We start from the raw sequence: 12,500 nt of genomic DNA, 5'->3' as shown, positions 1-12,500 counted from the left end.
TTTCTTTTTTTTCTTTTTTGAGACAGGGTTTCTCTGTGTAGCCCTGGCTGTCCTGGAACTCACTCTGTAGAACAGGCTGGTCTTGAACTCAGAAATCTACCTGCTTCTGCCTCCCACTGCCCGGTCAGATGTTCTAAGTAAACACTCCATCATGGTGCCTCACTTGTTTCCCACTACCTAACATGGATGCCTTCCATGACTTCAGCCAACTTGTTGCTCTGGTTTCAGTCAACTGGAACCTCCCATTGACAGGTTTCCTTGCAGGTGAAGTTGTGGGTATATCTAAAGTTTGACCCCACACTGATGTTCCTCTGATGTTTTTTTTAAAAGCTCTAAGAACAAAATTATAAAATTTAATTTTGTTAATATTTATGTATTAGTTCTTGAAAAAATTGATTGGGATTAAGTGGTAAGATACTTTATGAAGAAAAAAAGCCACAGAACTCAATTATCACTCCATTTATTTTATATTTCTATTTTTCTCACAAATAAGAGTGATAGATTATAAATATTTGGTAGTCAGATCAATTTAAATGTTTCTTTTGTATCACTTTACTTTTTATTTAATAATTGATTTGTGTTACTTTAACATTTAATTCAAGATTTAAATATCCACCAGAATGTAAAACTATATTGCATTGTAAGAGATAAAAGGTTAGCTTTTTGAGTAAGTGAGGTAAACAAATAGAAGGCCCCATTAAGTGGCTAAGATAGGGGCTGGAGAGATGGCTCTGTGGTTAAGAGTACTGCTGCTCTTCCAGAGGAGCTAGGTTAGATTCCTAGCACCCATCATGGTGGTTCAAGGCCATCTGTAACTCCAGTTCCAGGACATCCATCATAGTCTTCTTAGTCTCCAAGGGCACCAAGCACAGATGTGTGACACAAATATACATCCATGAAGGCAAACTTTTCATACATAGAAAAGAAAAATATTCTATTTTTCTTTAAAAAGATGGTACTAAATCTGATCAGCATTTAAGAGTTAAAATACAGCTAACCATGTATATTCCGTGAACAAACTTCCATAAAGGTAGTTTTTCTACGGTCCTGATCTATTCAGAGACTGGACATTATCTCCTTACTTCACTGTGGCTGATTGCATATGATATCACTTTCTGTATCAGAACTTGTGCAGATTAGAGTTGGGAACTGGTCTCATTAAATACTTACAGAAGGTTTGATGGCTCTGGGCTAGGAAAATGCTTTCTCGGAATTCATTTGCCCCTTTCCAAGGGCTCCAGGGTACACTCACCCTGACAAAATGACTCATGTACACTTGTACACTTAGCCACTCTGAAATGTCATGAAAGTGCTGGGATACACAGTGCACTGTGGTCCATCTCTGTTTTCATGGGCAGTAAGCACAATGAATGGAGTAAGAGGGATCATATAGTCTTTGAAATACTAAATGGTGGAGTTACAGAAGCAAATACGAGTATTTGTCCTCTAATTTTCTTTTGTCCTCTTTTGAACAACTTGATTGTGAAAATGTCTGATCTACAAAATCAGATACCTTACCAGTATTCCTGGAGCTTTGGATACAGCGAAGGTGTATCCCTCTCTTGAGGAAATAAGCTGTGATCTGAAAGTCATAACCTGTAAAATGAAAGTGATATCATTAGATTATAAATCTGACTGAATAGCGGGACCCTGCCCAATGCCTGTCACACAGTATGTACTCAATAATTAACAAGTAAAAGAATAAACAAACTAACAAGTGACTCTTCTAAAAGGCCTAAATCTGTAAAGTGGCTCAGTTACTTCATCTGTAAAACAAATGAGGTCTAGCATGTCTGAAAATTAATGATTTCACATGAGTGATATATTAAGTCTAAACTGATCTACAGATTTGTTGATAGAAGTACAAATAGGCACAGCTACTTTGAAAAAGTACTCAATACCTAAAGTTGAGCTTACATAAATATGTGTATTTCTATAATAGCATTCTTCACAATGGTCGCAAACTGAAGAAGATCCATCAAGAGCAGACTGTTTTTAAATCATATATTGTGAAATACTGTGCTTCCCTGAAAAAATGTGCAAGCTATAGCTACCATATAGACTCTGCCCCAAATAGTTAATCTTACCCGTGAAGATGGAGACATTGCCATTGACTCTTTCAGGCCTAACAGAACTTCAGGCAATCCACAGAAAGCATTTGCCTGCCTCTCCCCTCCTTTCTTTTGTACCCCTCCTCCAGTTTCCCCTGGGTTATAAAACACTGCATCTATGACTTCCTGAGAAGGTCAAGTGACTGTGCTTCTAGTTACCACAGAGAGATGGGGTGAGAGTTTTCCAGAACTGAGCTAACTCAGAAAGGTGCTAAGTCTTTGAGACAGAGAGACTGAGAACCATCACAGTATCCATAGGGAAATCAAGTCCTTGCTCTTTTTAACTCCATGACGAAGGATGCTCTGAAGCCATGTGCATAGTTAAAACACAAGCAAGAAAATGTCCTCGTTTACATTTCCTAGGCTTCCTACAACCCTGCAAACAGGAGAGCACAGACATGATGCCCTGGCTAAATATCCAATGGCCTTGACAGCACAGCTCCTTCAGCCATGAATATTGTGAAATGATAGTGACATATACCAAAGGATAATCTCCAGATTTAAGACGATCAAATATATTTTTCCAGACACAGTAAAAATCAGATTGTATTTCAGTCACATTACTTGCTTCTGCTAAGTTTTTAAAAATACATACAAAGTTGGTATTTCTGAGTGCTTTAAACAAGAATTTTGTTCTTTACATTACTGAGAAAATGGAAGTCACCACATCCATTTATTTAACAAATTGTTAGGGGACAAATAGTTACAGGAGAGGAATTTGTGGCAATTTGGAACTCAAGAACACCTCAAAATTTAGAAGTGAATTTTCACATAGTTATTTATGAGTCTTAAAAAGGACTAAAGAAGCAAGAGAGTGCACAATAGCCTTTGCTGGTCTGTAAGTCTAAATTCTTCCTGACAAAATGTCAGCAACAGAGAGTTATGAGCAGGAAGTAGCTGAAGGGACAGCTGATCATGAAAGCCACTGCTCTGAGCCCACAAAGTCTGTTATCTAGAAGATACCACCTAGCTGATGAAGAAACTCTCCACCAAAAAGTCCTAACCAGTAAACTAACCTATGCAATAAAAATTCAATACAATGGCTCCTCTTATGGAAAAATAAAACCAAGCCTACTTCAAGCAGTTTGTTAGTGAAATCACTAGGACAGAACCTGGCCCTGTGTACCTATGTCCCCTGAGACAGAACTATGTTACAAGAATCACTCCTCAAGCAACCAATATTAGTAGCAGTAGTCTTAGGAGATGCAGCCTAATGGTCCTTCAAGTAAAATGGTAGGTTTAACATGTTAAAAAAAGATTTGCACTTGTCTAATCTAATTCCATTGGTTATATGAAACTATTATTTAAAGAGAAATTTAAATACAAATGGTACTTGTGTCAGCTCTTAAGGCATATAAGAACAGAGAAAATTACTGCCAACTGAAACATACTGAGCAGAAATAAATGCTTTGGGAGATATTCCTTTCCAAAGATAATGGGGAGAGATAAAGGCCTCATTCTTATCATTGTCCTTAATGTTACTGAGTTTACAAAGTTCAGTTGGCTACTGAGGCTTTGTACTTACTCAGGGTTAAGCCACCACTCTGCAGATAACAGTAACGTGGCAAAGAATCGGGGGGTGGGGGTGTCTCTTTCTTCCCCTCCATGTAGTACCACCTGCCAGCTAACTACAGAAAACATAGTTAGGTTCTCAGCCTTTGTCAGAGAAGTTTCTCATTTCAGCAGGCCATGACTAATACAGAGACTCGTAACTAGTAGAACTTCCAAGAACAGGGAATGGTAGAGTGCTTGGCCTTAAATGGGTCATTGAAACTACCCCTTCCAAATCTTAGGGAATTATGGAAGAGGGAAAGGAAAGACTGGAAAGGATGGAAGAAGGTTGCATGTTTGAAAGACATCTAGACATGACATGGCCATTATACCCAGGAACATTCACTAGAGCTATGGCTACCTGTACAAGAATAAGCCCATCAACATTTTATTATGGAATGCAAAGGGCAGATGAGGCACCATCCCTTCTTGAAATATAACAAACAATGGTGGGAGAACAGCAGTCTCTATCTTCTATGGTGTAGAAGTAGCAGTAGCCACTGCTGACTGGTCCATGCTCCAGTAAATAACCTTCTCCCTATGCGCATTCAAGCAATCCTAACAAGCTCAGTGAGTAATACATGAAGAGAAGACATTAAAGCAGGAGGGGGACTTGGGAAGGATTTTAGCTGGAGAAGGAGTTGGGGAGACGGAAGGTCCAAGGGGGGTGTGTTGTTGAAATGACTGAAATTCACTGTATACATGAATGAAGCTGCAAGAGAGTAAAACATTGATTAAAAAGAACCTGTCAGGAGACAGAGGACAAGATACACAAGTAGGAAACGTGTTTTATTTGAAAACCATCTGGCAATTATGGTCTAAAATCACTAGGTACTGGGAAATCACACTGAAGTAGTTTGTTTTTTCACTAGCTATTTATTGTAACCCTCTTCTGTTCATGAACACTGTCTTTAGATTTTTTAAGGATCAGGGATATGTGGGAGGGGGATGCTTTTATAATAGAAGTCTCTCTCCATAATAAATCCCCAGCTCTATTCATTCCCAGACATAATTTATATTTCTCAGGTAACTACAGCTACATTGCCAGATACTAAAAAGTACATCCTTTTTCTCATTTCTAAGCAGGTCCCAAAAACTTGTTTCTTTCAGTTTTTACAGCCTATGCTTCATAAGTAAATCATGTTGGTTTAATGTTCTTCTCTGACGGTCTTCTCTCCATCCACCTACAAATAGCCTCCAACTCTCCATTGAAAGTTAAAGTGTAGACCAGTTACTGCAACCTTTTTACTGGGCTCTACAAGTTGTTAACAAAAAAGTATACAAATTTTTTAAAAAATATGAATACTTTGCCTTATACTGTTCCACTGTGTCTTTGATAGAAATATGGAGACTCAGCACTGGAGAGAGAGAGTTGACAAGAATGGTCGGTCTCTAGCCTACTTGCTAGTAATATCCTGGCCCTATGGAACTTCTTGAGCTGGGACACCACAGTTCAAATTGCCTTCAACACTGTCTGCTTTTCTAGTCCAATGTCCCAAAGTCTTTCATATTCTTCCAACCAACAGCATGGTTACACCTGTCCCAGCAATATGTCCCTCCTTGGTACCTACTTCTATCTTAGTGACTATGAAGAGTCATTATGATCAAGGCAACTCTTATAAGAGAAAACATTTAATTGGGAGCTTGCTTACACTTTCATAGGTTTAGGTCATTAACATCATGGTGGGAAGCATGGCAGCAGTCAGAAAGGCATGGTGCTAGAGAAGCAGTTGAGAGCTACATCCTGATAGGCAGGCAGAGAAGGTGGGGGAAGGGCTGAGTAAGCAAGAATGAGCCTGGGCCTGGCATGGGCTTCATAGTAATAGAAAAGTGACTAAGACACTCAGTTTAAAGGAATGGTTATTTATATTGGTTATTATAATTTATAGTGCCAAGTCACTGAGAGAAAATAGCTTCTTGAATTGCTATAAAACTACTCAGCCTCATTAGTTTTCCAGTAGACTCATAGCCAAAGTGACATGAGAATTCCTGCAGCTGGTAAGGCAAGCTGGTAGTGCGGTGCATAACTCAGAAGTTCCACCCTCAAACAGTGACCATGGAAGGAGATAGCTGGGAGAAATATCTCCATGTTCCCTGCTGAGGGGATGGGATGGCAATTGGCTCTACCCACCCACTGCATGACCTTCTTCCAGCAAAGCCCCCTCTCAAAGCACAAGGCCAGCTCATGCTCATCTCCTTTAAACTGCTGTCACTGAATAGGAATCTTCATTTGATCAGGTAACCATAAAAGCTTCAAATATCTAGAAAAGCAAACCAAGGACCATGAAGTCCCCCAAACTCCACCATCTAGATTCAGTAATCAGTAGTGACTCATCTTTTATCATATTTCATAAACATATCTTTTAAACAATATCAAAATAAGTTACACATCATGAAGACTTATTTTCCTAACATTTGAGTATGAGCTCCAAGCAATACTTTATTATGTGCTTTATTATCAAGATACTATAGATTGAGCATCCTGAGCCTGAAAATTCAAACTGCCTCAAAATCTGAAAATCTTTGACCATTGTCATGATGATCAGAAAATTTCATTCTTTGGAGCATTGCAGAATTCTTTCTGACTTTTAAATGAGGCATACTCAAACAATGAAGTCTACATAAAACACCCAAAATTCTGGAAGCCTGAAACATCTCTAGTTCCACAAATTTCAGATAACAAACACAACCCCTGCAACATCACAGTTGAACATGACATTATTCTCAGACAGCTGCATTAAATTCAATATTCTCCAACATCCAAAAACCTCTGAGTTTCTTCCAAACTGGGATCCAAACAATTTATTTTTGACAGGTTATGTTCTCTGTTGTCTCAGTTGCATTTTCCCTCCAATTTGCATGGTCTTTTAGAATGCTAGAAATGTAAAACTTTTGACTTCTTTACCTGTCATAGGAATCTGTGGGTACAAACCAGACTTAGACTTGCAGTTCAAAGACTGGAAGGCAGTTGACTTAAATATTTACTTCTACCAATGATGTCACAGAATGATGGTACAACTGTAGAAACCTAATATTTTGGCAAAAGTAAGCTCCCTGAAGGAGTAGAGTGTGGTCTCATTTGTTTTGAGAAATGCTACTGTGTGCTGTTATGGAGTTGACTGTATGTCAGCACATACAGGGGATGGTTCCCAGTGTGAAGGCAAGAGAAGTGCCCACATTCCATTTGAAGACTTGGTTGCAACTAAGAGAACAAGAAGAAAAATACTAATGTCAAGCAAGCACTGGCAGTGTCTTCTGTAGTATACTAGATCAGAAACACATAGAAGATGGACAGAACTTTTATAGTTATTTCATTCAGAGAAGATAGTATACAACTTACACTTCCTAAACCATGTGCATTCAGAAAATTTCATATATTCCTATGAGAAGACCTAAGACAGAAAAGATAAAGAAATTATAAGTTGGACACTGCCCATTAAAACACAGCAAGAAACTCTCAGGACATCACTGGAGGGCCTCCACGAAGTCTTGTGAAGCATGTCAAGGGCTTCCATGTTACCTTCACTGTTGCTGGTGATGGCAGGGCTTCATGGGACTTGAGACTCAGGAGCTCTGTCTCACCCGTAAGAATATGTACCCAGGGTCCTAGACTCAGATGGCATCTGGGAAACAGTTTCGGTTGAGAAGTGGAACGTCTGCTCCTAGGCTGGAGATTTACTTATTACCCAAGACATTCAGAGACTCTGAAAAGATTCCCTTGAGATACTATTTCATGTCTTTAAATTATGATAGTTCTAAAATCTGCATCCGTATCACAATAACGTTATGTTTATCTGTTTCCAAATTAAATGGTACAAGCAGGTTAGTTTCTTAAAAACAAAAAACAAAAAAACAAAAAAACCCCTTATACTGAATGAAACTAGTGAGGTCAGACTTCCTGTTTAAAAATAAGATTCACAACCTGCAACCTTACTAACCTTATTGGCCCATCACTGATATTGAATGTATAGCCTTTCAGGTAGTCAAAATTTTAAGACAAATTAAGAAATTATTACTTCAGATCTTTTCTCCATATAGATTTTTCTAAATTTTTATAAAGATGCAATGTAAACATGTAAAATAACAAAATTAAAATATGAAACTATGACAGGCCTCACAAGTGGCAAGGCAGCAGGGACAGGATCCTCTCTACCTCAATCTACACCTAGGAGTGATGGCAGCGGATGCACAGCCCTCCCTGCCCCTTCCCTGCAAGCAGAGAGCATGACATCAGGGAGTACTCTAACCCCTGGTTAGATCTGCCATTCTCTCTCCGGTGACTTTCTAAGGCAGGACCAGCCGGGAGGCACAGGCCTCATAAGTGGCAGAGCAGCCTGGACAGGATCCTCTCAACCTCCATCCACACCTAGGAGGGACAACAGATCGTCAGCCCTCTCTGCACCTTTCCCGAAAGTGGAGATCCTGTCTACAGAGTGTGCTGTGACCCCAGGACTTAGGAAGGACAACTGATCAACAGCCATCTGTGCCCAGGTTTTACCAGAGGAGAGCAGATCTCCCAGAAGTGCTGACACAGGCTTACAGACCCAGAGGAGGAACAAGCTCTTGTCAGAGACAGCAAGAACATCTAACACCAGAGATCAACAATGGTGAAAGGCAAATGCAAGAATCTTACCAACAGAAACCAAGACGACTTGGCTTCATCAGAACCTAGTACTCCTACCACAGCAAGTCCTGGATATCCTAAAACACCAGAAAAGCAAAATTTGGATCTAAAATTATATCTCACGATGGTGATAGAGGAATTTAAGAAGGACATGAATAACTCCCTTATAGAAATACAGGAGAACACAGATAAAGAGGTATAAGCCCTTAAAAGGAAACACAAAAATCCCTCAAAGAATTACAGGAAAGCACAAACAAACAGGTGAAGGAATTGAACAAAACCATCCAGGACCTAAAAATGGAAGGAGAAACAGTTAAGAAATCACAAAGAGAGACAACTCTGGAGATAGAAATCTTCGGAAAGAAGTCAGGAACCATAGATGCAAGCATCACCAACAGAATACAAGAGATAGAAGAGAGAATCTCAGGGGCAGAAGATACCATAGAAAACATTGACACAACAGTCAAAGAAAATGCAAAATACAAAAAGTTCCTAATCCAAAACATCCAGGAAATCCAGGACACAATGAGAAGACCAAACTTAAGGATAATAGGTATAGAAGAGAGTGAAGACTTCCAACTTAAAGGGACAGTAAATATCTTCATCAAAATTATAGAAGAAAACTTCCCTAACCTAAAGAAAGAGATGTCCATGAAAATAAAAGAAGCCTATAGAACTCCAAATAGACTGGACCAGAAAAGAAATTCCTCCCGCCACATAATAGTCAAAACACCAAATGCACAAAACAAAGAAAGAATACTAAAAGCAGTGAGGGAAAGAGGTCAAGTAACATATAAAGGCAGGCCTATCAGAATTACACCAGACTTCTCGCCAGAGGATCCTGGGTTGATGTCATACAGACCCTAAGAGAACACAAATGCCAGCCCAGACAACTATACCCAGCAAAACTCTCAAGTACCATAGATAGAGAAACCAAAGTATTCCATGACAAAACGAAATTCACACAATATATTTCCACAAATCCAGCCCTTCAAAGGGTAATAAATGGAAAACTCCAACACAAGGAGGAGAACTATACCCCTGAAAAAGCAAAAAAGTAATCTTCCAACAAAACTAAAAGAAGATAGCCACATGAACGGAATTCCACCTCTAACAACAAAAATAACAGGAAGCAACAATTACTTTTCCTTAAGATCTACTAATATCAATGGACTCAATTCCCCATTAAAAAGACATAGACTATGAGATTAGGTATGTAAACAGGACCGAACATTTTGTTGCATACAGGAAACCCACCTCAGTGACAAAGACAGACACTAACTCAGAATAAAAGGCTGGAAAACAATTTTCCAAGCCAATGGTCCCAAGAAAAAAGCTGCAGTAGCCATTCTAATATCGAATAAAATAGACTTTCACACTAAAGTGATCAAAAAAGATAAGGAGGGACAACACTTCATACTCATCAAAGGTATGATGTACCAAGATGAACTCTCGATTCTGAACCTCTATGCTCCAAATGCAAGGGCATCTACATTCATAAAACAAACTTTACTAAAGCTCAAAGCAAACATTATCTCACACAATAATAGTGGGAGATTTCAACACCCCACTCTGCAATGGACACATCATGGAAACAGAAACTAAACAAAGACACAGTAACACTAACAGAAGTTATGAAACAGATGGATTTAACAGATATCTATAGAACTTTTTATCCTAAAACAAAAGGATATACCTTCTTCTCAGCACCTCATGGTACCTTCTCCAAAATTGACCATATAATCGGTCACAAATCAGGCCTCAACAGATACAAGAGGACTGAAATAATTCCTTGCATCATATCAGATCACCATGGACTAAGGCTGCTCCTCAATAACAACATAAACAATAGGATGCCCACATACATGTGGAAGCTTAACAACACTCTACTCAATGATAACTTGGTCAAGGAAGAAATAAAGAAAGAAATTAAAGACTTTCTAGAGTTTAATGAAAATGAAGACACAACATACCCAAACTTTTGAGACACAATGAAAGCAGTCCTAAGAGGAAAACTAATACCTTTAAGTGCCTCCAAAAAGAAACTGGAGAGAGCATACACCAGCAATTTGACAAAACATCTGAAAGCTCTAGAACAAAAAGAAGAAAATTCACCCAAGAGGAGTGGAAGGCAGGAAATAATCAAACTCAGGGCTGAAATCAACCAAATAGAAACAAAAAGAACTATACAAAGAATCAACCAAATTAGGAGCTGGTTCTTTGACAAAATCAACAAAATAAGATAAACCCTTAGCCAGACTAACTAGAGGGCACAGAGACAGTATCCTAATTAACAAGATCAGAAATGAAATGGGAGACATAACAGCAGACACTGAGGAAATCCAAAAAATCATGAGAGCCTACAACAAAACTGGATAACCTGGATGAAATAGACAATTTTCTAGACAGATACCAGGTACCAAAGTTAAGTCAACATCGGATCAACAATCTAAACAGTCCCATATCTGCTAATGAAATAGAAACAGTCATTAATAGTATCCCAAACAAAAAAAGCCCAGGACTAGATGGGTTTAGTGCAGAGTTTTATCAAACCTTCAAAGAACAACTAATACTAATACTCCTCAAACTATTCCACAAAATAGAAACAGAAGGTACTCTACGCAATTCATTCTATGAAGCCACAATTACTCTTATACCTAAACCACACAAAGACCTAACAAAGAAAGAAAACTTCAGATTAATTTCCCTTATGAATATCGATGCAAAAATACTCAATAAAATTCTTGCAAAACAAATCAAAGAACACATCAAAATGATCATCCACCATGATCAAGTAGGCTTCATCCCACGGAAGCAGGGATGGTTCAATATTCAGAAATCCATCAACGTAATTCACTAGATAAACAAAGTCACAGAAAAAAACCATATGATCATCTCATTAGATGCTAAGAAATCATTTGATAAAATCCAACATCCCTTCATGATAAAAGTCTTGGAAAGATCAGGAATTCAAGGCCCACACTTAAACATAGTAAAAGCAATATACAGCAAACCAGTAGCCAACATCAAACTAAATAAAGAGAAACTTTAATCAATTCCACTAAAATCAGGGACTAGACAAGGATGCCCATTCTCTCCCTACCTATTCAATATTATACTTGAAGTCCTAGCCAGAGCAATTAGAAAACAAAAGCAGATCAAAGGGTTACGAACTGGAAAGGAAGAAATCAAATTATCACTATTTGCTGATGATATGATAGTATACTTAAGTGACCCCAAAAATTTCACCAGAGAGCTCTTAAACCTGATAAACAACTTCAGCAAAGTAGCTGGATATAAAATTAACTCAAGCAAATCAATGGCCTTCCTCTACACAAAGGATAAACAGTATGAGAAAGAAATTAGGGAAACAACATCCTTCACAATAGTTACAAGTAATATAAAATGCCTGGGTGTGACTCTACCTAAGCAAGTAAAAGATCTGTTTGACAAGAACTTCAAGTCTCTGAAGAGGGAATTGAAGATCTCAGAAGATGGAAAGATCTCCCATGCTCGTGGATTGGCAGGATTAATAAGTAAAAAGGCTATCTTGCTGAAGGCAATTTACAGATTCAAAGTAATCCCCATCAAAATTCCAACTCGATTCTTCACAGACTTAGAAGGAGCAATTTGCAAATTCATCAGGAATAACAAAAAAAACTAGGATAGCAAAAACTATTCTCAACCATAAAGGAACCTCTGGTGAAATCACTATCCCAGACCTTAAGCTGTGCTACCTAGCAATTGTGATAAAAACTGCATGGTATTGGTACAGTGACAGGCAGGTAGATCAATGAAATAAAAATTGAAGACCCAGAAATGTCCCCAAACACCTATGGTCACTTGATCTTTGACAAAGGAGCTAAAACCATCCAATGGAAAAAAAGACAGCATTTTCAACAAATGGTGCTGGCTCAACTGGCGGTTAGCATGTAGAAGAATGCAAATCATCCTTTCCTATCTCCTAGTACAAAGCTCAAGCCCAACTGGTCAAGGACCTCCACATCAAAGGAGATACACTGAAACTAATAGAAAAGAAAGCTAGGAAGAGCCTCGAGCACATAGGCACAGAGGAAAATTTCCTGAACAGAATACCAATAGCTTATGCTCTAAGATCAAGAATTGACAAATTCTCATAAAGTTGCTAAGCTTCTGTAAGGCAAAAGACACTGTCAATAGGACAAAACAGCAACCAACAAATTGGGGAAAGATCT

The 12,500-nt window shown here is 38.5% G+C and overlaps 1 protein-coding gene across 3 annotated transcripts in view; it reads right to left on the bottom strand.

Annotated features, from left to right (window-relative positions):
- The window catches only part of Slx4ip (SLX4 interacting protein), a 165,331-nt gene that overhangs the window by 22,348 nt on the left and 130,483 nt on the right, over nucleotides 1–12,500 (bottom strand). For all 3 annotated transcript variants that reach the window (XM_031372045.1, XM_031372044.1, XM_031372043.1), the window contains exon 5: nucleotides 1,519–1,596. In XM_031372045.1, coding sequence (XP_031227905.1) covers nucleotides 1,519–1,596 — 78 coding nt within the window. The remainder of the gene's footprint in view (nucleotides 1–1,518; nucleotides 1,597–12,500) is intronic.

The sequence above is a fragment of the Mastomys coucha genome, unplaced genomic scaffold (genome assembly GCF_008632895.1).
Source record: "Mastomys coucha isolate ucsf_1 unplaced genomic scaffold, UCSF_Mcou_1 pScaffold15, whole genome shotgun sequence".
In the NCBI taxonomy this organism is placed as follows: Eukaryota; Metazoa; Chordata; class Mammalia; order Rodentia; family Muridae; genus Mastomys; species Mastomys coucha.
The sequence above is the reverse complement of the archived record's forward strand: the minus strand, read 5'-3'. Positions and strand labels throughout refer to the sequence as shown.